The sequence below is a fragment of the Pygoscelis adeliae genome, unplaced genomic scaffold (genome assembly GCF_000699105.1).
Source record: "Pygoscelis adeliae isolate BGI_AS28 unplaced genomic scaffold, ASM69910v1 Scaffold3, whole genome shotgun sequence".
Lineage (NCBI taxonomy): Eukaryota > Metazoa > Chordata > Aves > Sphenisciformes > Spheniscidae > Pygoscelis > Pygoscelis adeliae.
In genome coordinates, this window is record NW_008824446.1 from 3,265,870 (window position 1) to 3,292,950 (window position 27,081).

General features: G+C 36.3%; 1 protein-coding gene across 3 annotated transcripts in view; it reads right to left on the reverse strand.

Moving 5' to 3' along the window:
- Positions 1-375: 375 nt before the first annotated feature.
- The window catches only part of LOC103914360 (chromosome unknown open reading frame, human C15orf41), a 103,731-nt gene continuing 77,025 nt past the window's right edge, over positions 376-27,081 (reverse strand). Inside the window, exons 11-12 of one of the 3 annotated variants that reach the window (XM_009320990.1) lie at positions 3,144-3,294; positions 376-2,290 (exon numbers count right to left, since the gene is read on the reverse strand). In XM_009320990.1, coding sequence (XP_009319265.1) covers positions 3,159-3,294 — 136 coding nt within the window. In that variant the 3' untranslated portion in view covers positions 376-2,290; positions 3,144-3,158. Of the gene's footprint in view, positions 2,358-3,143; positions 3,295-13,073; positions 13,138-27,081 lie in introns of those variants that run through there. The other 2 variants (XM_009320989.1, XM_009320991.1) reach the window with 2 other exon arrangements.

The following is a 27,081-nucleotide window of genomic DNA, read 5'->3' on the forward strand; positions in this document are numbered from 1 at the left end:
ATACTAATAATGTGTCCACAGAATATAGGAATGGTAAAAAATGTTTTCTTTTTATACTAGAGTGTGACCCACCATTGTGCTGTTCCTCCTATACAGGGAAGTTTTACTTCCCTGTTCAACACAATTACATCGATTCCTAAAGCTCAGAACAGGCCTTATTACAGTGCTTGTAAGAGCAGATGCTTGGCAAGTCTATATATGCCAGTGAGAACATCATTCAGTTTTATGCACACTTCTGTTTTCTAGCTTGGCATAATTCATTAGCACACTCTACAGAATACTCCATAAAACTGGATTTGGCTTTAACGTTAAGGTTCTAATGACTACAGCGTTGTTTAAGAAAACAAAAACAACAAACAACCACAAACAAACAGCAGTCTCTCCTCTTTAATATTAAAGTTGATATTTACATCTGACAGAGAAAATACACAAATGAGGGTTTTTTGCAAGATACAAGTAGGAATAACAAAGCAGTCTTAATTTTTTTAAAGTTCTGCTTTCAGCATTTAAAATAGTGACATAGCGTAATTCTTGTGGTGGCAAAGCTTGTTCGATAGTGTGTAATGAAATTAGTACAGTATGTACACTTTCGTGGCTTACTTCATCCTCATTCTAATACGAAGATTCTTAAAAGGGGGCAATATATAAAGATAAGGTCAAAGCTTTGATTAAAGACAGCTGTACTGCTTTCCAACCTGTTATATCACAGCATTAGGTAGAGGAATAAATAAACAAATACAAGCCTAACATGATTTATCTGTGTGTCCTCACATAAATTTGTTTAACGCAAAAACAAATAAAGCAAAGCTTTGATGGAGGTTGAGCAGAATTTTCAACATCTGTGCAGATAAATTTAATTTATTCAAAAAGAAAAAGCAGCATTAGTGCATCATGTAAAAGCTGATTTAAATGATTTCATACAACAGAAAGCATATGCACTAGCTAAAACGAATTCAGTTTGCCCTTAAAACCCATTTCACACAGACAACCATTACTTCTAAATTTTCTACTACAATAATGTTCAGTTATTTCTTATTTTTTATTCTCTTCTTGATTTTACACATTCGGCTAACCTAAACCACAGTTAAAAGTCCCAGTGGCAGCAACACCCTAAATGCAGCTTCTGTGTAGCATCGGGCAGATATACTTCACAGACTGCTTCTGTGTATCTTTACGGGCAGATCCTTAAAGCTGGTCAGCTAAAATAAGCTAAGCACAATACCTTAAATAGTTGAACATAAATGAGTAACAGGTGTTTGAATATTTTTTGAAAAATAAATCTTTCCACTATAACACATTCAAACCCAAGAAAATAATCTCTATGCAACAATAACTCACTGTAGTGGAGCTATACTAGCTTGTCTCTGCAGCTAGGGACAGAGTACTAGGAAGACTAAAGATATTTTTTCCTGAAAATTAAAGATTAGTCAAAATGATAAACTCCTGTCTGAAACTTACCAAAAAGTGTTAAAGAGAGAACTAAAACTTCAAAATAAAAATACTGCATATGCAGCTGAAAACTATAGCTGAAAAAACTGAATAGGATTAATACCCTCTCTTTTAACTCAAGGCAAGACTGTAAAAAGTCTGCATGTGATTTTTAAAATCATACAGGCGCACAAAGTATCACCTCAACTGAAAAAGATGGTGAATATGGACTGTAATGTTTTAAAGACCCTTTCCTTATGGAAGAGGTTATCAGCTTGTGCTTTAGGGAGACTGTTATCACACCTTTAATTCTACAACAGAATCCGTACCTCTGCTTAACTTCTCCAAAAATCTGAATACAGGGAGCATACATGCAAAACTCTCATTGACTTTTTAAAATATTTTGTCCTTTCCCAAATGCCAGTTAGCAAAGAAAGGAGTTGTAAAGAGTGTCAAGCCCAATAAGCCGCTATCGTTAAGAAACCTCTAACTGAGAGCACCAACCTGAGGCCCAATACAGCCCCTCTGAGTGGCGATGAGGATGGAAACAGAATGAGACTGAACTCCTCAAAACTTCAAGGAGGGCTAACACCCACTTCAAGGTACCTCTGATCTCGGTGGTTCCAACATGAGAAAAACAATGCTCTTAGAAGGATACATAAGTACGCAGGAAACTTATGTCCATTTGTGTGCTTTATTTGTCTTGTGGAACTGATCCCGTATGAAGCACTGTTCTATCTTTTTTTTGCTCCCCTTCTTGAACACCAGGATGGTAATCTTCCTCAGAAGTAACCCACACAGAGAGCTCCTGCCCATTGTTCTTTCGGACTTCAGTACGCCAGAAAATTGTGTGTTACAGTACCTACGGGGGCCAAGACAGATTCCTTCCTTAAAGTCAGTTAAGAGAAAAATTCCTGGGTATAGATTCCCTGGGGGCTGGGGAGGAAAAGACAAAACACAAGTTATTTTTGAGTCATTAAACTACTTATTAAAAAACCTACAGTACTAACCCCAAACTTCACAGGCTTATATACATAAAATAAATCCTTGCTCTTCACTTTCACCCCCCCTAAAAATCCCCTAACTTAGATTATTTTTTAATTGTTAACTTGGGATTCCGTTGTTGATTTTGGCAATCAGATAGTGACAAAACACATATACCAATTATTTTCTCAAAATCTGGCTATTTGCTGTAACAGCCAGAAATTATATGATCCTGCCTTACCACCTGGGCTTTATGAGCCATGCGTTATATTGTCTTAAGCCCCAGAATAACAGTCTTTACCAATTTTCCACATCAGTGTAGGTGTTTCAGTCAGATCACTAGCATTGAGTAAACTTGTGGTGAAGCCATAAAAAAGCCACTTATTTTTAAAGGTGACTCTGTAACAGGGATAAGAACTGAAAGTTGCACCTTTCAGCCTCTGCATTTTTGTCTTTGTTTGGAATGCTAGAAGAAGCCATCCGGAAGGAAGAAAGATTATGAGTATCTAGAAACTAGCTGTTTGACAGAGACAGAAATGCTGATAATGAGTGGGTTGTGTCTGTCTTTTTTGGCTGATCACAACAGAGGTCTGAAGCAAAACAGAAACTCTTGATATGTTTGTGCAAAGAGGCAGTAGCATAAGGGCAGGCAGCAGGAGTTCAGCTGAAGTTCAGGGCAGATGCTGCCATTAGTTTACACTGCAGGAAAGTAAAATTGCTTCCGGATTTACCTCTTCCTCCCAACATCAGCGTTGAGCCATGCTGTGCCGCAGAGTCACAATGTCAGTGGGAAAGCAGTCTTTTAGCAGGATACCACGTTCGCGATGGCAGTCCAGCTCTTCAATAAATCCATACCAGTAGATGACTAATCCAGGGCCAAATCTACCAAGCAAAACCGAAAATGAACTTATGTGATTGTGCCAGGTGAACTTTAATTCCCCACCTCTGTGATTCCAACACAAGTAAATCTGTTAATTTCACTGCAAAATTGGAGAGTATTTGACCTCCATTTAATTTTCAAATTTTAATCGATGTTGAATTGATATGTCACTAATACCTGATTCCATGAATAAAAATGCTATTTAGAGACAAATAATCCACATCAGAGTTTTGTTTTTACCTTTGAATGCTCTGCACTTATCAGTAAGAAAATCCCTATGCCTTAAATATTAAATAACATTTAGTAACTTGGTACATACAGAAGTCTCTCTTGCCATGCATTCTGCTTTTTCAGATTTGGATGTGCAAGCATTAAAAATACAGGGGTTTATGCAAGTCCCAGTTCATGCAAATTATAATACCATGAAGATAGCAACGAACCCTTAAAATATAATCTCTACAATGAGCTATTATTCAGGTAATTATTAACGTAAAGCACAATTCAGAAAGAAATAGAAAGTTTCTGCTGTAACGTCTCCGAAATGTGCCTCAGGAATTCCTCAGATATTGCTAACTCTGACTGATCCCCACTAGGCAATCTCAGGAAGTAGCCCCATGGACTATTTTACCCATCAGGAAGTTCAGACCTTCAGGCTGGGTTCATAAAGAAGTAATCACTATCAATCACTGTGTACTGCGATATGTTTTGCACATCAGTTTCACGTTTTTCCTACTGAGAGCACTTAATTAAAGGGCAGCACTACTTTTGGTGTAGTGTTGCAGGAATTTTACAGTGAAATCATAAATTATGAATGTTGGGTTAGTAAAAGGATGTCTAAAAACAGAACTGCTTTCTGTAGTCTAACATTACAGCAGTCTGTACAACATTAGGCCAAAAAGCTTTTTCTTTCCTTGATTTATTATATGCTGTAGTGAACTTGCCAAAAACAACAGTGCAGGATGAGCTGTTAGATACCGTCTGTACAAGAAAAAGTTCAATAGAATGTCATGTAATGGTTTATATGCAGAGCCGTGCTCAGGACTCAACCAATATGGTAGCCAATTTTTGTTAATGTTTAATTATAATAAAAATGTGTTGGGGGGATGCACGGTAACCTAAATGTCGACTTAGCAGACAATACACTCAAAACTGTGGGTAGTGCCAGACCAGCTTCGTTAGGGTGATTTCTTTCCAACAATGGAGGGAAAACTCTATTTGATGTGCCCATGTAATGGAACAGGCATCAAAGGAAGAAGAAACCCCTGTGGCTTCCTCCTGCAGTTTCAATTAGATACGGTAGTCTTTTGCCCGAAACTGCTGCATAGCGTTGTAACATTTCGGTTTATGGCTGCTACTCTTCAACCTAGAAGTGGCCGCAGTTTAGTGGCAAAGTAAATTGCCCCTCAGCATAGCTGAGGCAACGCTGGCAGACGTGCTTTTTGGAACTGAAAGATGATATTTGAAAGTGGCAAGGTCAAAACCCTGACAAGTCCACCTACACTAGCTAATGTATTCAAACATGTTTAGCACTGAACAAAGCACAGACTAAAAAGTGGCTCACACGGAAGGACTGTGCTGCCTACACCCAATCCCTAAGTTTTCTCTGGCTGGTCAACAACTTCAGCCTCTACTGTTTCTGAGGACTTCTCTCCGCTTGCCTTTGCTGAAGTTCGCACGGGGTCGAGACGTGCACAACCTCACTGGGTCAAGGAGGCCAGCTAGCCTAGCAGTAGCGAGGAACAAATGGCAAGTGAAGCTGAGGACTGATGCTCACCGCCTCCGGTGAGAGGCAGTAATTTGCTGACGCAGGATAGGCCTACTTTTGTTATTTCACAGACTCTGTATCTGTTCCCACATCAACCAAACACAGAAAAAGGATAATTGGGTGGGGATGTACTTATGTACTAACCAAAGTTGTCTTAAAAGCAAAAATCCCCAGAAGATAGGGAACAGACCTTACATTTCCAATGGGCTATTTCATGCAAGGCAGAAACTATTAACGTACAGGAGTACTTAATCATTTCGAGCGTGTGTGCCAGGTAAAAATCTCGGTGCTGATGAGCAACTGCTCAGACCAAGTTTTGAAGGGCTTATTTTGCTCTGTGTGGCGGTCTGAATCCCCTATCCACCATAAAATGCATGGGGCACTGTGCTGAAGTAATTTGTTATTTTTTGAAATTGTAATTTTTAATAAAATTAGTATTTTGAGACTCCTCAAAAGGCTAATTGATGTCTTTCTATCAAATCATCACAACTCAAGCACCATTTTTCAGGAATATTTTGTGCTTAAAAAATTATGTTCAGAAATGCCAAATTTGATGATAATCTTTATATAAAAGAACATCTGCATACTGTTAATTGCAGGAGCAAGTACATCTTTAGGATGAAAACATCCATCAATCTTGCTTTTGACTGTGTTATTATAGCAAAACTATTTGCCCTGTGCTGCCTAGGTTGCATTTTTCCACTGTATTGTATCATTCCTTCTATTATAGCTCTGCATCACACAGCCCATATATATGGTCACATAAAAAACATACCATGCTTTTGTTTAAAAACACTTAAGTGCAGTGCTTAAGACCAAAATTAACTTGTTGGCACATTAAACATTTGCCACTGACTATCAGGAACTCCTGCTGCTAAGTGCTAATTTCTCTCTCATTAACGCCCAGAGTTGGTAAATCACAAACAATGCCACTGGTTAATTACCGCTGCCTTAATTTGAAAAGACACTTAACCTTTCTGTGTAAGGGGGTGAGGTAGGGAAGTGCAACCTGGAAGAAAGAACTATCCTTTTTAATTCGACTCCTTGCAAAGTACAGGTATGACACCACGAAGAACGAAACTCAACTTCGTGAATTACAGAGTAAAGCTACAAATTTATTTCTGCCTCAGTCATAACTTTTAACAAGCTAGTGACTAACCTTGGTTTACACAGGAGAATAAACTAAAATGACAGAATGCTTACTTAGTATTGCTATGGAAAGGGGACTCATTTACTAGCTCTGAGGAGGAGAAAAAAACTTTGAATGTACCAAATGGTTCTAAAACTATATTGATACGGTATGCAATATAGGCCAGGTTACCCCATCTCATAAGACAGACACACTGGAGAAGGTTTAAGCTTAAAATGAAAATCAAGTTTAGAATATAACTAACAATGGACTCCTATGGATTTTGTTCTTGCTCAGAAAAATTGTATACACCCCTAAAAATGTGCTGAACTTGTATTTTTCCTCCCCGTCTCTTCGTTCTGACCCTGAAAAGCTTAGGTGTGAAGAATGTGCCCAAAAGCTACACAAAACTGTATTTTTATCTATTCCCATGAAACTATTACTTTTAGAACTTTAGGTTTATATTGGGTTTCTTTTGAAAGCTGAAAAGAAACCCAAGTAACTAAGGTTTCGTTAATTCCATGCAGTAAAAATAGAAGCAGCAGGAAATATAGAGGCAAGCTTCCTTCACAATATAATACACATAGCAAGTGAAAATTGTCCACGCAGGTTGCATCACCTTACTTAAAAATCAACCAGTAAATACGCAGTTATCATTATATAAATCCTGGTTTAGCCATTGTCTAGTTTTGACATTAGAAGTTGTGAGTACAAGGCAGCCAAAGCTAATCCAGCTGCACTTCCCTGTGAGGTCAGAGTGCCAGAAGTGCCAAAAAGGAGGTAGACAGGCTTATGACCCCATGGCACGGCAAGAAGAGAGCAGGATTACAAAAGCCCATGGATTAGTTTAGGCCTAATTTAGGCTTGATGTAGAAGACTAAATTTAGTTTAAGTACTAAGGGCAGCAGATGGTGTCTTTCAAAGCATCAACTGAAGGATTTGAGATAGATGCTGGAGATAGTAAAATATAGTCTGAGTATAGTTAAATATAGTTACAGGCTCAACAGTGCTTTAGATAAAACTTCTGTCTGATCATACTACTCTAAATAAGTCAGCTTTGCACTAATTTAAGAATGTTCAGAGGATCTTTTGTACTGGTTTAATGACACCAATTTTGAAAGAAACCCATAGTTAAAGGAGTATAGTTTTGTACATCGATAATCCTGGGACACTGGGCTTTGTTCTTGGAAAGGAGTTTCACAGAGATATGCTGAAAAGTCAGGAAGGTAAAATGCAGATAGCCCAAAGCCAAATGGTTCTTCTTCTTAAAAAAACAAAAACAAAAACAAAAACAAAAAACTTCGTATAAACCATGGGATCACTTAAGAAATAAAAGGGAAAGAAAAAACAAAGTAAAATGTGAATTTGGGTTTAACTTGCCCTCCAGTTGAACCAGTTTTGTGCTAGAAAAGAAAAAAGACTTTTATTTATTTATCAAAGTGGCCTAGTAGGCTCACACATATTCTACTTCACTTCAAGAGAAACTACTTTCTAGTAATGTCTTTTCTTCTGGAATGTCTGTGTGGGGTCCATACTAGCTTCTAAGGATTTGCCTAGACATGTGGCTGTTGCGAGTGGATTTTTTCACCATCAAAAAGCCTTGCATGTGGTTTTATGAAAAATGCATTTTCAACACACTGCTCGATACTGAGCAGAAATGTAAAACATCTTGCAATTGTTTTAAAATAAATGTTCGCTTTATTTATTCTTAGGCTATTTGTTATAGATAGGTTGTATGCATTTCAGCATAATGTAAATAATTTTAATTCCAAGAGACTCTCATAATGAAATGGTGGCATATGAATTATTATTTCTAATATGCATATACTTAAGCAAATATTTTATCAAACAGATTCAGATGAGTATTCACGTTATATGAAAGTGTAACGGTCTACCTGGTTGGTGATTTTAATTATGATGGTCACATCTGAATGTGTCTTTGAAGGACTGCATTCTGGTCCCTTCCTTTTAATGTCAGATCATCAACAGTGTCAGCTAAAAAGCTGGCTTTGTTTCCTTGTTTTTCTTTTTAAATATCAAGGAAATTAGAGCATTACCACTTGTACATCACTACTTATTTCCTGGGAAAAGAGAATTATAAAAATTCACAAATAAATTATTACATTCTGAGTCAATTTAACATGGTTCTTGAGAATCACAGTTGTGAGTAAACGGGTTTTACTTGTAGTACTAATAAGCCCTGAACGTATAATAATTAAACCCCCTTATAATATCTAATAAGTTTACTGTTTAAGGACTCACAACTTTATTTTAGTGTACTTGTAGAAGTCTCATTTGTGCCAGTGGAGGGAATTTGGATATTGGCAGAGCTAGGCTAGTAGGCAACAACTGCAGACCACATTTTCAAGTAAGGTCAATTGGCATCAGTCAGCCAACTTCCTTACGTCTAGACCAGTTTACTACTACTGATGACACAGCGTTATATATCTTGGCAAACATTTAATACCCACTGCTCAGAAACTGACTTTGATTAGCAAGAAATTTTCCATTTAAACAGCTACCGCAAGCCTAGTTCAGCATAGTTTATAACAAGGTATTTCTGCTACTGTTCATTGATATAGAGTTTTAAAATCAAATAAAGATACTTGTGCATAAAGACAGTGCATTTTAAAAACTCTGAATGCAATTTAAAGATAACTGTGGGGTTTTCTTATCCCTGACACTTTTTAAATCCTCCACACAGTTTTGTGATCCAGTGACACACACACACTGATTTAAATAAAAGATGCCTTTAAGGTATTACACAGCACCTTATTTCTTTGACTTCACCAAATCTGGTCGAAAGAAAGAAAAAAAATTCCAATACTTAGTAAAATCAAGGAACTGAATGATATTTTTTGCTTTAAAAATCTGATCCTTAACCTGTAACTCAGAAGGCTACAGTATTTTTGGGCCCAAGTCCCTTAAGCTACTTAATATTGTCTTCCTGCAGTAGCAACTGCACAAAAATATATTTGCTTGCAAATGTGGCTCAAGAAAAAGTGTTACAAGTTCTGATCACATACTTTTAAAGGCAATAGGAAACTTGGCCATGGCACTAGCAAGCACTATATCAAGCCTCACGCACAGAAATTACCAGCATATTATGTCTCAAGGATCCAGGCATCCAGTTTATTATACTTAAGCAAGTAAAACCTAACCTGCTTTAAGCTTTGATGTTACCACAGTAGTTGGGGGAAGTCTTATTTTTACTGAAGACAAGGAAAAAAATTAAAACTCTCTTAATATTGTGTAAGACTCCCATTTCCAAGGAGGTTTTGACTCAAAAGTAGGAATTTCTTTTGGGCCGAGAAAAGTAGGCATTTCCATGAATGTCAGATGTTGGTGTCATATGCAGTTGATGTGGAAGTTGGAGTTATCAGGTGAGAAAAAGGTGGATGGAAACTAGTATCAGGCCTCTGTCTCTATAGTCACACCTCTCTTGGATATGATTAAATCTTAATGAGCTTTTTTTTTTTTTATACTAGCTGTCTTTTTATCTCTGCAATGACACTGTTAAGGCATCAGTCAAATAACAGCATTTCATCAGGCTTATAATATGATTTAATTGCCTTTGGCATTTGAAGAAATAAAAACAAATCAAGTGATATTTATGTGGATATAAGAGACAGTTTAAAATATTTTAGAATTTTGCATAGCACGATTTTTAAATGCATATTAATAGAATGCACCAAAACTGTGCAAGTCACTGTCATTAAAATATTATAAATACAATATAACTTTTAGCTGCATAATACATTTTTAATAAACAAACTGTCGAAACACATTATTCACTTACACTTATTCATTCAGATCTGAGTACTGTTCTCCAGGCAAATAAAGGATTTTTATAATCCTATGACAAGTTAGGTTTTTTTAAAAATATAGTTGTCATGGAAATTAACTTTTAAAAGCTATGATTAAATAATATTAAGGTTACACTGATTTACAAGGATCAAGGCTTTCTAAGTGAAGACTGATGCATTGAATGAGAAAGAAAACACATACTGGCTCAAGGCAGCTTGTCATTAAGACAGGAGAGCCCTGAGTGAACTTTGAATTTCTTAAGTTTTGTTGGATCATGTCCTAACTTCTATTGAAACATATTATCTTGTTGTTTATTAATAGTATTCCAGATGCTCATCTCTCAAAGTGGCTGTGTGTACTTAAGGTAAAACATTTGTTTTTCCAGTCTCAGCATCTTCAAAATCAGGTAGATGCTTTGCACATCAGACTTTAAGGTTTTGTGCTGTAAAGAGAGACTATAAGGTGCCGCTTATGCCTGCGCTGCAGGATTGGGCTGATTGTACTGAAAATTAACATGGTACTCACATCAACATTTTAGAAAAGAAATTGTTAATCCTTATACTGCTGGACTGTTTCATGGAAATTACAGTCAAAGTTGTCTCTGGCTTTAGTGGAGACCACTTGTGTATGCATTTTGGAAAACAATGCATTTTAGGTGCCTGGAAAGTTAGTTCCAGTATCTATCTGAAAGAGATAATAGACAGTGTTCCAGGTACCTTATATGGTAATCTGGAGATAGGTCCAAGTTTCCCTGAAATATAAGGATCGTACATCACTTAACCATCTCGATATAGGGCAAAGTGACTTCAAGCACCACGGATGATGGGCTTAACTAAGCAAAAGAAGCTCAACCAAAAAATCTCAATCTGAAATGCACGTGGGCTTAACTAAGCTCAATCAAAAAATCTCAATCTGAAATGCACAATATAAGAAAGTTTTCTACATCTCCTTTTTCAGAAGTTTCATAAATTCCTTTCTGATGGAGAGAGTCTAATATTCTATATTAGCCGTTCTACATATTTGTCTTTTATAAATCAGAGTTAGCACATTGTTTTACTGTACCTCTACAAGTGCATTCATGTGTTCCTGTTCAAAGCAGCAATACCGTTCCATCCCGCAGCGTGCAATTTGATGACTAGTTTACTAAAGCTATGCTACTTCTATTTAAGTTATGCTACTTGTATTTACCAGTTAAGACACTGCAAGAATGTTGTTATTCTTTGAAAAGGTGGGGAGAAAAGGTGGTTGTTTGCATTACAGAATTATTCCATATATTGTCGCTGGAAGCAATGCTTTCTGATTAAACCCACGCAAAGAATGGTGCTTCCTGAGGTACTTGCTTCTTACTCAGTTTCCCTGAGAAAACCTTATGCCATTAGTTCACTCTCCAGAGACTGTTGATGTAAGGCTGCTATTGTTTGATTCTGCACGTTTGAAGCTGTGGATCAGTGTTGAGAGGAGTTACTGAGGTTATTTCAAACATTTTGTTAAACTCACAGCAGTCCTCCCAAAGGAATGCTTGGCTGCAAACTACCTCTTATCCCGAGTGACAGAAAACATGAGAAAAGCTTTTGAGTACCGTTAGATTGAGGTCCGGGCAGCCATAAGTGCTGGTCAACTCATGTTGCCATTAGGTGATTAATAGTTGTTTATTTTTAGGGCTGGAAGTAACAGGCCATCCTAAGGCCAGTGCAAGATGATATCTGAATAATCTGCGAGTGCCTCATAGTTTGCAGCAATCCTTTCTTTCTGTGCAGCTGTTTTTCTGGTGACAGTGCTTGCCACAGTGATAGGAGATGCCAAAAGTGCATTTAACGGGACACAGAACTGCTCTCACAGCAATTTATTTTTGTTTAATAATTATTGTAAAATAGAACCAAACTAATCAGAAAAGTTGTTCAGCACATTTTGATAGCAAAAATGTTGATAAATAAATGTACTACATACCTGTGTGTTTAGCATTTGCTGAGTATAAATCTTGGAGCCAGCATTAAAGCTACCTCAAGACATTTTGAATGAATTATTAGACAATTCTGTATCTCCGAATCCTTATACACAAATATACAATAAAACAAATAATGTAACAGATGAATTAACAAATGGAGGACAGCTCGTTTGGGCTTCCAACTTCCCAGATCGGAGAATTAGTCCAAGACTGGATAGTAAATCACACTGAGTATCTTCACACAATGTTGCTTAGCAGTTAACTGCCAAACACACTATTGTGCATAATTGACAGGCAGAAATATTTTATGTGTGATGCTGTACTTAAATTTACTGTCTCTTGAAGTGTAAGTCACCTATCCATATTAAGCAGGGAACAGATGAAAAAGAAAGTGCTACGTCTGCCGCCCATTACTGTGGCACCTGATGCTCACCCAGAAGGAAAGCAAACGCCTCCTCCGACCTGGAATATTGTTGCTGCCTTTGGAATCTGCTGGCAAACTGTAATTGTGCCTGGCATTCACTCTTTTCATTATGAATCTATCACTTGGGTCTAACGCCTGAGGCTCTTCAGCTTGTCTCCCAGTTGATACATATACCCAATATCTGTACAATCCAAGTTGGCCCTGCCCCGCTTCGTATTTGAAAATAACTTAATTTTTAGTTGTTATTTGGAAAAAGAGTGCATCCTGATACAGAAGTCTTAAGTAGCAACTTGTATCACCTGCAAAATACCCAGTCTCTCAGAAGGCTGCAAGAACGTTTCATATGGTTTTAGGTGGAGACTGTCCTAGAGACTTTAGGAGACCATCAAGGCAATTTGTAGAATTATTACATTAATTACTAGATCAAATAAGTGCATAACTGGGGATGTGCAAAGGAATCTACTTTCCTTTTCCACAAGGAACAGCTTTCTGCCTTCTGTCTCCTGCACTTTATACACACACACACACTCTCTCTCTTTATTCGTATCTATCAGCCAAACACAGCTCTACTGCATGCACCTTCTGAAAAATTCATAATGCTATCTAGATTTATTTACAAGTTATTTATTCTTTCTTTGTATGTACCAACACTAGAAACAATTTCATTTCAACTTTCTTTGTTTACTATGCACTGAACATTTCTGGGCTCACCGTTAAGGTACGGAATTCTGTTCAAAAGGAAGATCTACAAATGTACATTGCCATGTAAGGGAGCCTAGAAGGAGGGAGAGGAAGAATCAGAGGAAAATGCTATCACTTGCGAAGGTTTAAAAGCAATAGCACATTAGTCGAGATAGCCAGTGACATATTACAATCCATGTCTGATGAGAATTGAGCCAGAAGTCTGCAACATGATAAAATCACATTAGTATGAATATTTTCCGTCATATAAGAATATGTTGAAAATAGTGGAAGACAAGTTGGACTCCGTATTCCTGTGGGTTGTTTTTTTTTTTTAATCTTTGCCATGCAATTGCTAGATTGATCTTGTGTCGTCACTTACTCTATATATGGCATTATACCAAAGATGGTATGAAGGTTATTAACCCAATAGCCACCCAGTCTCTGTGTTAAATATAGCAAAATCCTTTTAGACAAATTCAAAACGAACTGAGTGACTACAGGTTTTTTTTCCAAAGGTCAGTATAATATACACACCTGTACTACTCAACTGGAAGACACCGTAAAAACTGCTGCATTGAAAATGGGAGTCTAACATCGTCAGTGGGTAAGATATTAATAAAACCCATGCAAAATGTTCCAATATTAACATTATATGTGATACAAAGATTTTTATCAGTTTTTGCTGGTTTAGGTGTCTGGTAACCATAATTGTTAAATATTTTTAACATTTTAAGGAAGAAAAAATCCATTAAGCATAAAACTTCTAGTAGCGAATAGTCCTTTCGCCTTAACTGTTTCTCTTACTATTTTATAAGCAGTGTATTTTATAAAAGAACATTGTTGGTTGGCAGTCTCCTAAGGGCATCAAAGATAGCACCAGCAGTCTCTTTTTAAACAAAACAGAAAAAATATGGGTTACTGAGCTGCTAGTCCTGTTCAGTCCTTCTCCCTTTAAGACAAAAGCAAAACTAATAGGAAAGAAAAGCAACAACAACAAGAAAAATAATGAAATACTGCTTTTCCCTCCAAAGATAAATTAAGCTTGCAAGTAAGCAGCTTGGAACATCACGAATAGCCGAACACCAACCAGTTTTACCAACCTTTCTGAGACTTGGCTAACTTCCACCTGAGCACAGCTACCTTCTTGTTTTTTGGTTCTTACATTGCCTAAAAGCTCAGAGTAAGTACATTGAGTGATAAGATTAGTATCTGTCATGAGCAGCTGTCTTTCCCTCTCCCTTGTCAGCCAAAAATTGCAAAGAGTTTTTTGTTTCTTATTTACTTTTTAAAGTGCTTATTTTCTGGTGTTCTCTCTGCGTATGTGACTGTAATGCCAAAGCATGCCATACGTTCAAAACATAATGAAGGACAGAGGCTAAAAGCGGCTCCTGAATGCCGTGGTTGCTGTACTCTCACAGGAACCTCCTGAGAAAGCTGTCTCTCACACAAAGCCACTGGTCATGAACAGCCGTAATGCAGCTTAAGGAGAGGCACTGACATAAGGTTTCCATCTGCTCCAACCTGAGCACAGATCACGGAATATGTTGAAGATGGGAATGACACCTTCAGCTTGAACTGAGTAATGGAAGCCCAATCTAGACAATAAAAGATACTTCAGATATTTTTCCTGTCAGTCCCCTCAGTTTATAGCACTCTTGCAAAAGGGGTGGGTTTCCCTGTCTGGTCAAGCTAGATTGTTGTTAGCTGGAAGGCAAAAAAAAAAAAAAAAAAAAAAGAACCAAACCCAAAAGAAAAAGAGAAAAGTAGAGTCAATAAGCAAGTGGGAAGGGAGAACAACTGAACCTCATTAAATTAAACAGTCAGTCAACGTTTAGGCAATGTGAACTATTTCCTTCTACTTCTAGGATCTCTCCATACCAACCCCTGACTTTTTCAAAGATTTGAAAATCTCTTGCTGCACCTTTGAGGCATCAAGTTTTTTATAAATTAGTATTTCTACACTCAAGATAAGTCTTACATATAGTTTTAAATAATTGTATTGACTTAGACATAGGCCTGTGCACAACAGACTAGTACACCTTAGTTAGATATTACATATTGCTACACACCAAAACAAATACCAGCAAGTCTGGCACCATCTTCCTGAAGAATGAAATGAATCGGCAATGGGATTTGGAGCTTTTCAGCACCAAGTCTTTGCTATGTGGAATTCCTCTAATGGCAAAGTTACTTCCATCAGCTACTGAGATGCAAACTGACTCATTATCACTTGAAATAGTGTGATATGTTCTGTCCTGGTTACAAAAACCAGCTACCCAGTCAAAAAACCCAGCTGCCTCATACTCCTCCTCCCGTTGGAAGTATCTGACAGCAAGATGTATAAATGGACAGAGGCATATATATTTTTTTCCTCAAGCCTCCCTAGGTCTAAAGCACTAGGATGAACTGGTAAAGGGAAACTTGCACTGCTCATAGAGGTATTGTATTTTTGCTGAGGGTAAACAGGACTTCCACTTAGAGCCCGGAATCTCTCTCCCTCTCCACAGCTGCTAAATCCACATTAACATTTTTAAAAGCTATTTCTAAAGCCATGCCAATAGATTAAGCATTACTTTTAGTTAAGTTCAAAGAGAAGAAAGAGTACAGCTTTCCCTGCTTCACCTGATTTCACTATGGCAACAGCAGAAAAATGGTAAATTCAGGAGATTAAGAGAGCTATACTCCAGCTGAACCAGCAAAAATAAGAATTAAAAATTAATTTATAATTTCTTGATTACCTACAGGCACTTTTGAACCATTAATTAAAAAAAAAAATCAAGTCAGACCACATATAAAATCATAGAAATGGTATAGAACAGTACAGAACAGCTTCTATTTGCTTCAGTGATGTTTCCACTTTAATGTACTTATTTGCTCTCATTTGCTTAACACTGCCAATATTTAGTACTGTGCAAATTTATGGAAATCTGACTTTAAAGAGCTTTGTGGTAGTGAGTGATTTTTAATTTTTTTTTTTATATACTTATACTGAAGTGACTTGATGAGTTTCTGGAATAAATGAAATATAACTGAGTAGCATGTAACGATGTCTTGTGACATGCTGTGAGGTAATACAGGCAGCAATGTGTCATCGTTGTGGGTAATAAGCTGATTGGTTTTACACTGGTTTACTTTGCACAAAAGTCTGTCCCATGACTATAAAAAAGGATGGATAAAACCTGATAGATTTGTAAACTTTTTCCATGGGCATTTAAGGACAATTGTGCATTTGCCCAGTACCTTGCTTATATACTGCAGGAGTTGGGAGATTGTCTAATATTTATGCTAAAGGAACCCAAACTGTATTTCACTTTCTAGAAAACAAAACAAACCCAAACCAGATACTATATTTGGATTGCTACTGTGTAAATACATAATAAACAAACCCTGATAAAAGAGCAGATGTGGTGACAGTAAAGGAAAACTTTTGCCTTGTTGATATCACTGTCTGGCAGCCATGACCAATCTTAGAATGTTTGTTGTCTTAAATAGTAAAGATCCAGAAACTAAACCAAACATTTTTTAGCCAGTGTTCAAGTTATCCACTTTTTAACCGCAGATAACTATTCTGACTTTTGTACATGATCTGCAATTTAACTAACATGCCTAAAATATTGCTACAGTTCTTTCCAAACCTACACGTAAATATACAGCCTGTAATAAAGAATGATATTTCCCTTTGCTTTCCCACAGGAAGAAAGAATCAATCTGTCTAACAGTTGATTGGTAAAGGGACGCAAAGTGATATAGCTAAGGAAAGGGCAAAATAATCCTATGAAGCGCTGGGAGAGAGATTTTCAATAAAAATCTAGAAATATTGTATTTCCTTAAAGACTTGCTTAGCCCTCATCTGGAAACTGTGGACAGGTCATTCAAGAAAGACATATAAAAGCCAGATACGGAGCAAGGCCACTGCAATGTCCAGGGAAATGAACAGTTGCTCATAGGAAAGACTAGATGAGTTCAGCCTTTCCAGCCTAGGAGAGCAAAGGCTGAGAAGAGGTGTAATTGTCCTCCATCAGGGAGACCAATGCTCTGGGTCTAGAAAAAACTTCCAGTGAGGGCAGTGGGACCAAAACACTTTAAACACTTTTAAAATGCCACTTGGTAAGTTTAACAAACAGGTTAGAAGACACGGTGTTTATGACAGCTGGGGACGAGACACAGTGACAAAATCTTACACATTTCTAAATGCAGTACATGAAAGTAATAATACAAAATACTCTCTCAAGTTATTTGAAATGATATCACCACTGCTAACAAAATTAAACACAGTCCCAAATGTTTTTTCCCCACCTGAAGAACAAATGCCTGTATAAGAAAGTTATTCAGAATGCAGGAAGATAAAGAGTTTTAAAAAAGGTAAGATTAAAAGGAATCTCATTTTCAAATGAGCAATATGAATCTGAACCATCATTTATTTGCCCACAGACATAGCTTAATTTAGTTTTCATAAATAATAATGGACTGTCTGATTTTTGTCAAAGGTAACATCTTCAAATTGCGAAGGTTCTCTAAGCTCAGAAGATAAATACATAAAGACAAGCAAACTTTTCTAATTGAAGAAGTATATACAACTTTTCTAATTTCCCTTTTTGTTTTTACAACACATACACACAACCTCAAGCTCTTCCAGTTCAGTGTTATCCAGGTTACTCTTGCCTAATCCTCAAGCCTAGAGCAAAGTGAACAATCAAAGATATGTAGAAAGAAATGTAAACAACCACCAAACCTCAGAAATCTGAGTAATACCTCCATCACTAGTTCCCTGACCTGGTTTTCAAGGAAAAAAAAATTTATTACCTGTAAGCAATACCCATGCCACCGACACGCTCCATTGTTGTTTTTTTTTAAAATTAATTTCTGGATTCCTCTTAAGGTTCTGGTTGTAATGTACATAGCTCATAAAAGGTTCCTGGGACCAGGTGACCATCTTCTTGCCCCTGACCCACCTGGAGAAGTGAACTCAATGTGGATACTGCAGTTCGTACAGCACAGAGCAAATCTAACAGTAAGCAAAGGCATAAAATTCTCAGTGGAGAATTTTTACCTGTAAAACAACTTTCTGGCAGAGATAAGTGTGACAGGTGGGCTGCCTGCTCATGGAGTATAATGCAATGCCTGCCACCTTCAGCAAACTTGCCCGCAGTAAAAATGGCTGAATAGGGCTAAACATTTTTGCTTGCAAATAGAGCTTAACTTAACAGTAAAACTGAACAAAGCAATAGCGACTGAATCAAATGTGACAGCAAAAACCCATTTTATGCATACACTTTATTACAGTTCTTAACTTTGTGTTTGTATAGCTAGTGAATTTATGCTTCAGCATCTCTAAAACTGAATTACAGAGAAACACCCAGTGGTAATTGTCTTTACAGTCATGAGTAACATGTAATAACACTGAATGAGTAAGAGGGTGACTATTCCAGAAAAAAAAGAGTGTACACTCAATTCCTTTGTCTTCCCTGTCCAGTCATTTACAGAACAAAAATATTTACTGTAACGATGAGCCATAAAATGTCAGAAATTAGATTAAAAGTGTGAAGAAAGAACTACCTCTATCTACTTCCATATACTGCTTCTAGCAAGAATCCTTTTCATATAACAAGTTTTTGGGATACTTAAACAAAAAATAAGAGGCATGAGAGATGAAAAATGTTTACAGAATATACTGTCATAGTGGATTTAGTCTTTCTGAAGACAAAAATGTAAAAAGATATGTGAAGCAGAAGTGTGGTGTGAAACATCTGGACAACAATTAAAATAAAAATCCAAAAAGCATTATGTTAGAAAAGCAGACAGTTAAGTCACAGTCCTCATTCAGCATTAACTGGCACTTGCCAACAAACCTGCAATGAAGGCTGATGATAAATAAGCGGATACTAAATGATGACACCTAAATGTTTGCCCAATTTCAGAAATATAAATGGTCTAAGTTATATAAAAGGAGCAAGCAGCCACCTTTTCTGGCTTTGTATATAGGGCTAAGTGAAATATATCTATTCTTAGATTTTTTCCATAAAGCAAGAGAAACAAATTCAACAGTTTTAGTGTACTATCAGATAGGTGAGTTTAAATATGAAGCTCTTAATTTACAATAAATATTTTAGCTTGATAGTTTAGCTTTTGCAATGACTAAAAAGAAAAACAATCCATGAATTGTAAAATTAAATGCCAGTTTTCAAAACATTAATTGGAAGTAGTGAGCAAACTTGTTTTGGGATATTTCTGACTTATTACTCTATGTTAAAAAGATATTTTTTTTGTCTTGCCCAAAGACTAATTATTACAATGCTACCTTTACAATAAGTGAAGGGTAAATATTTGGCTCTCAAGAATGGTCTTATGGGAAATGTGTATTATGTTTACTGTTATTTGATGATGAAATGTCAACAGACTAAAATATTTCTGTAATAAATTATTCCATTCAATAAAAGCATCAATAGTTTGCCTGATTTTAAAATACAATTTCACTATAATGCATTGAAAGAAATAGCAGTAATGTAAAAGCCCTGCCATGTGCATTAGTCCATATTAAACCACAGCCCCCTAGCCCCCTGCTTTAGTGTACTGTTAAAGGTCTGACAAACCCACAGCTTCAAGGAAATTCAGAGATCAGACTAAAAATCTTTACCTACCACTTTGTGCCTAGATATAATAATTCATTGACTGTATTAAGCATAGGCCAATAATACTGAATCCCCTGTCTTTGTAGGTTTAATATAAAACCATTACAATAGACAGTATCTTAAAAAAAGAGTGCTTAACAGTAAGGACGTTGTGCATATACACACATATATTACATAAAACACATAAATAAATATTGACCATTCAGTCAAGAGTTGCAGCCATTGGACTGTATGGTAGGGACCTTCCAAATACAACTGAAGAAAATGTATCTCATAAATAATGCTCTGCCCATTAAGGTAAAGACAGTCAACTGATAGTTCACAGGATGCAATATGAAAAAGCAAGGTGGTCAGCATGACAACAAGGAAATTTCTGCAGTAGTTCAAAATGAAGAAAAAACATTAATGAACAAAAATTTACTCTTTCTCGATATATAATCTCATCTACTACCTCTGATTTTTACCCCTGTTTTGAAGCATTCCATCTCATTCATGACTCCCTTACATGAATGGAAGGTAAACAGATGCACTGAAATCTCTCATGACATTAAAGCATCTCACAGTCGTGTATTTTAATTTCTGGCATACATTATGATCTGCACTTAATGGATCCTCTGTTCTTATGCCATTTCGATTATATCAGCACGTATTTTAGTCATTGATCAGCAACTCCATTTGTCTTTTATATTACAATTTGACATCAATACAAGAAACAGGATGAGATGCAAACAAAATGATATAGAATTACTAAATAACAGTTGATCATGAATTATATCTGCGATGCATGACTTGTCAGTACCGGATTTAACAGCAGGTAATGAATGCTTCTTTGTACTGCACTCCCAGAAATTCAATAAAAGCAAGAAAGAAACTGCTTTCAGAGTAAAAAAAATGGCAATTACCAGTTGCTAATCACGTCTAAGGATTATTGGTCTTTCTTACTAAGAAGTCAGGGATGGACATTAGATGCCTCTTCATAGTTACTGTTATCAGTGACTTGGTGATCTCAGGTGGATCTCTAGTAAACAGCACTTCTTCTAATAAAACCCTGCTGTAACTGGAATGCTCTCAGAATTCAGCTTGGTCCCAGGAAGTTACTTTTCCAATTGTTATTCCCAACTGTACAGACACCAGAGCAGCAGTGCAGAATGCACTGTACCGCTATTTGGCTGAGCAAAATCTGGAAACTCAACCCTTAGCATTGAATTTGACATCAGACTAAAAATGAAGAGTTTTAATGCAAAGGTTACCACAACAAAGGAACTCAACTACGTTTTGATATAGCAACATTAAAATTTAGTCATTTTTGATCAAAATGAAACACTTGAAATTTTTGAAGAAGAAATTTTTCATTTTAGTTTGCTGAAACATATTTCAGCATTAAATGGCTTCCCCCCCCCCCCCCCCCCTACAGCTTTTAACATGTTGGAATGTGGTTGGACTCCCTCAACTCTAATGATGTACTATAAAAAAAAAGTAGGAGGAGATATGATCCTCCAGAGCCACAACAGCCATCCATATTAAATACAGTGCATTGCAAGACTACAGTTGTTGCTTTATTAAAAATTACATGAAAGAAAACATTTCAAGTTCACCCAGATAATTGATATATTCTCCGCTGAACTGAAGCATACATTCACATTGACTTTTGTAGCAGAAATGTTGAAACTTACGAAAACTTTGTTCTCTGTCCAAAACCACCCCCAACAGCCAACAAAAAATTCCTAAACAATTTTCTGGAGTGACAATGATTGTTTTTAAATAAAGAAAAGAATAATACTATAAGAAATCAAAGAAACAGGTCATTTTGATATCTGATAACCAAAAGGAATGTTTTAGCATAAATGAATTTATCTCCACTGCAGTCTGATGAAGCTTTTCAGATTTTTAGTACTTGCTTATCTTTGTTAATACACTCAGGCACGCATATATCTTCTGAGAGGTCTGCTTTAATGGCTGAACTTTAATGGCTCAGTCGACAGGAAACGTTAAAAGACACCAAAAAATTATTATTAGTAGTAGTTTGTTTTCCATGAACAATGCTATCCACTTTTAGACCTCCAGAAATGCAAGGCTGATTTATATATTAAAACAACCCAAACCCAAAAAGTGGAAAATAGACAAATGAAAAAAACCAAAAAAACCCACCCCGAAACTGGAGGTAAACTTCATAACAAAAGAAACACTTTCAGCCAGAGAACTTTAACCTAACAGTTGTTTTGCACCTCACTGTCCTGTCTTTTAACTTAAAGTTGTTTATAAATTATATGTGAAAAGATTCCTGGGGAATAAACTCAGAGATAGAGCTAACCTGATGACATATATTGCTGTAGTAACATAAAAAAGGGGCATAGTTATATATATGTTTACATATACATGAATATATATGTATATATAGGTGAGAGAGAGTATGCTCATGATGGGATGCCTTACGCTAAATTAATCTTGGCTGAATTTTGTTTTTCCTCATGACAAGGCAAATGCAGTGAGACTTGAGTAACTTTACAACCAACCCTGTGCACCACCCCTGCTTTCTAATCCATAAATTTTGCCTTCTGGACAATCTGTGTTAAAAGAAATAAGGTTTGTTTCCCCCCTCCCTCCCCCAATAAATATTAAGTATAAATTTATTAAATTGATTAAGGAAAAGTAGAAGATAAATAGGAATAATTTGCCCTTCTCAGAGCAAAGTGTGACTGCTTTTGATTATAGTTTCATGGGATTTACCTGAATTCCACGAGGGCAAATGCTTTCTTTTTAGCATTAGTTTCATCAGAACTTCAATACAATGCATAAAAGGAATGTAAAATATTTGTTTTGGGGTACTTTTTATTTTTATTTGTTTTGTAAACCAAACAGATCATACAACTTACTTTCAGTGTAGGAGTTGATTCCATATGTACAAAATCAACATGAATGTTGTAACACAACTTTTATTGCAAGACAAACTAAATTTAGCAAGACATTGAGCTGAGTAAAGAGAAAGTTGCATATTTTCTGAATGACTGACTTTTAAGAATAAAGAAATATGGAAAGCACTGTTAAAATGGGTATTTTTATAATATATTTATAGCTTGGCAAAAAAACAACCACTCTTTACTTTTCATACACTGACTGAAGTTCATTGCAAAATAGTTTTTTGCTTTCACTAATCAGTTTGGAAAACTAGTTTGGAACTTTATTACTCTCCTGGACAAAACTCTTAATTTGTTAGTCTGATTTTATCAATGGGTAGAGACATTTTTTGTGTGCTATTACTATCCTTAAGCTTAAATAGCTTTCTCCCAGTTGTTTAACCTCTGATGTACCTAGAGAAAACAAATGTCTTTGCTCATATTTAGCCCACTTACTCTTGGATATATTAGGACAAAACAGACATGATGTACTGCAGACTGCACTTTTTTTTTCTCTACTGAAAGTGACTGAGCACCTAAAGTGCTTAATTTGGAGGATAATGCTTCAGTTGCTTTAAGGAGGAAAGTATAAGACTGTTCAGTATCTTCTAAATCATATACATTTAAACAAAAGTCAGTAAAAATTTACTCTAAGAGAAGCCTGGCTTGAGGCTCGGTACACATTATCAGTACACATATTCACCTTGTTTGGCAGGATAGATTAGTAGACGATCTAAATTGTTGAAATATGAAATGTTCTCAAACTCAGTATCTCTGAAAGTTCCAACCTTATCACGTTGGTTATCCACAAATACTGAAGTACATATAAAGATGCTCAAACTCCATACACCTTTTAGCACATGCACATTGTAGAACCATCTAATGTTTTCACCTGGAATTAAGCATGTGCCCACTGTCCTACCTACTGTAAATAAAAAAAAGTTGGTGTTCCTACAAACAGAATGCAACCTTAAAAATAACGCTGATACAATATAAAATGGTAAAATACTGTATTTATTGTTACAGATTTTGTGGTTTCTGTGAACAGGAAGCTATATAATATAGTGTGATATAATAGAATATAAATCGTACTACAACCTACCATCTTGAAAATATTTTTAAAAATTAACCGATACCAAGGGGAAGTACTGAGAAGTAGGCAGGAGTTACTTTAATATATCAATAAATTCAACCAAACTGTTTTTTTTTTTCTGAATGAGTGTAATACAATAAAAACACTGTAAATTTGTCTTGTTTTCTTACTATGTGATAAAATAATGTTAGCTTATAGAAGCCAATTACTACTGTAATGCTTTTTTACCATTACACTTTGTGTTTTGAAACTAAACTAGATAGCTTCAGTGACAACAATGAAGCTCCACCATTTTATGTTAGCTACAGAATACATGCATGGTTTTTAAAACAGCTTTCATCATATTGAGCTTGTTTTTCATACGAGATTATAATTTCCAGGATCTGGGCAGTTTCAAACTACTTCAATTTATTTAGAGAGCGTTATATTAATTCCCACTAACCACAATTTGAATAAACCTAAACATGTTGTCTGTCTTACGTTTTACTTGCTAACAATAAAATAACCACTTTCAAATATAATAAATTATATTCAAATTGACTTTGTAGTCTACAGTGAGACTGAAGTAAGTGCTAAGTCTAAACATTTTCTAAAGAGCGTATAATTAAATGTTAGGAAACAATGTTTTTAGGAAACGATGTTTGCTTTGAGTAACACGACTGATTCAAAATAGGGCCTAATTTTTGAAGTCATGTGGCTATATCAAAGGGTTAATTTAAGCAGGAAAATAAATTTTTGACGTATGACTAGATAACATGAGACTCAGCAATAAAAAATGCAAGTCCCTCTTCTGCTGTTTCTCTTCCAGATTAATGAAACATTTATGTTTGGTATTAAGTCGTGTCTTGATCTGTTCAGTTACTGCTGTCAGGCTACCCTTCCACCCCCAGATGTTGGAATCCTGCTCTAAGATCACTGTTTTTACTAGTGGGACCATAACAAGAACATTTTGCTTACACACATATGGATATGGTAGTCTGTCATGGAATACCCAGGCTGGATTTAGGGCATGGAGCTGAAGTGCACAGGCTAAAGGCAGGCGAAAACCAGACTGAAAATATTGCTACTTCTCAAAACTGGTTTTAAGAAATCAGAAGCACATAAAATAAAAGGGAATTTCTCCCCCCCTTTTTTTTTTCTTTCCAGGAAACATTAGTGTTCTCTGTCCTGTTTACAAACTCAGATTTCAAAATAGAAACCATACAGTACATTTTCTAGTTCACTTTCACACATCTGAGTCTTTCTTTACTGACATCACGTTAACATAGGAAGGAGGTAAGAATGTTGCTAGTAATGAAAAAGACGACCTACCCCCAAACTAACCTTTTATTGAATTGAGCCTCCCTCCCTTTGTAGAAATTCCCATTCCAGATATCTAGAAGGTAATGAGAGGCAGTAATCGTTCACATCGGATTTTTTATACTTCTTTTTAAGTAGAAAAAGCAGCAAATATTATTCTAGCCCACTGATGGTCATCTTTATTGCTGACAGTGCATTTTCAGTAGGTGATATATAAATGCAGTCACACACATCCATGTGCTAACCAAGTCCCTCATACCTAATTCGGACTCTTGATGTTGGGGTCCTAAGGAAATCTGTACCTAACTGACCTTTGGAATAAAAAGTAACATGCATGGAGTCAAAGGGCAGTAATAGGCGCCGTGTCCCCAGCTGCTCATGGTGAAATAACTGGCTATCAGGATTTACAAAATTAAACCATAGTGGACAAAAGTTAGTTAATGCTACTACTTAATAGAAACATTCCCAAGTAAAAGCAGTATGGAAAAACTTTTTGATTTGTGACCTATTGCTTTTATTTCCTCTTGTTGGTATTATACTATTTGTAGATACTACAATAGGGAATACTCACAATGTTATTTCAGTTTTCTTCATATCTAGGTTGTTGATACCCCAGTATTAGGTCATGGTTTGCCACTGTTGCAATCTGTTTCAGCCACTCCTGGGACTCAGAAGACACCGATTCAGATCTGTAGTGACTACAGTCCCCAGCTACCTGCGGCTCACCTCAGTATGGCATTGAAATCTTGGTGTTGCCTATGTAGAAATCGTACAATCCCGCGTTTGCCACGGTCCTGGAATTTTGTTCCCTGCCTACTGGTTTCTCATAGCAAGAACTGCAACTCTTCCAATCAATCTGTAAGTTCAGGGCTATTGCAGGTCTCTGGTGACAGTATGTTTTACAGTCTTTTGTAATGCCCACACTTGTAACTGACAAAATTTATCCCTTATAGGCCCCAAATTCGAACAGAGAAGGAAAACTTTGCAGGCAGCCTGCTAGATGTGGGATCATGGGCAACTTTGCTCCCTGTGGAGATGTGAATAACTCGGGTGATTAGGGTCCATACTCAGAATGAGTAACAGATAATTAGGTAAATCCAAAGTAGTAAGTTACTGCATCGTTTCTAAGGAACTCCAATTGTAAATATTTCTCAGTTAATGATTTAGGATAAAAAACAGCTAGCACTCAAGCTAGCTATAAATTACATCTTGAAATCTAGGTTAATGAAACAGATACAAACGAAATCTTAGAATTGAATAGATATGATAATAATATTTAGAATAAATTCTTCTAGAGCAAAATTACTCAATCTCTGCCCTCAAAACAAAGCACAATTATAAACACTGCACTTTGAATTATAAAGCATTTAAAGCCTGTTAGTCAGCTAAATGGGAGAAAAAACCTGCACTAAAGCTTTAAGGGACACTTTGGGACAATAACATCCTCATTAAAAAATAAGGATACATCAAAACTCTTGAGTTAAAAGGTTAAGTGTTAGTCTCTGTGTAGTTGATAAATGTTGAGCTAATCTAATCAGTGGTTGTAAGAGGCAATGCCATCAGCTAGCTCCCCTGACCTGTGCTTCTAGTTTCCACAAAAGTAAGATTTAAGAAAGATGTCAACTCCGGGCCTTTGACCTAGCAGGGACCTTGTTCGTGCCAGCCTGGTGTTCTGCTGAACAGACTGAGAACTTTCAGCTCAAATCAGTAACATGTGGACTTCACTAATACAACACATGGCTTGGAAATTAAAATGCAACGTGATCGAGTGCTTTAGGATATTTTAACAGTTAAGAATGCAGCTATGGGAAAAAAAGTTTGTTTCTGTGTTTTGCTTTGGGAAGGGGGGAAAGGACAAATTCAATTGTATTGCTTTTCTTGAAAAAAAAGTGGGGAAACAAAAATTCAGTTAATTAGTTCATGCACGACTGACCTAGGGGAAATAAGGAGGTTGTATGTTTCTTTATGACATGCGTCACTTATTAGATAAGTAGGTTTTACTACTTCCAATTGAGCTAAGTTAAAACTAATTAGAAGGTAGTTAAATTACAATCTAAATACAATAAAACGCAATAAAAATAGCAAATGGCATTTTGGTCATCAATAATATTCCTAAACGC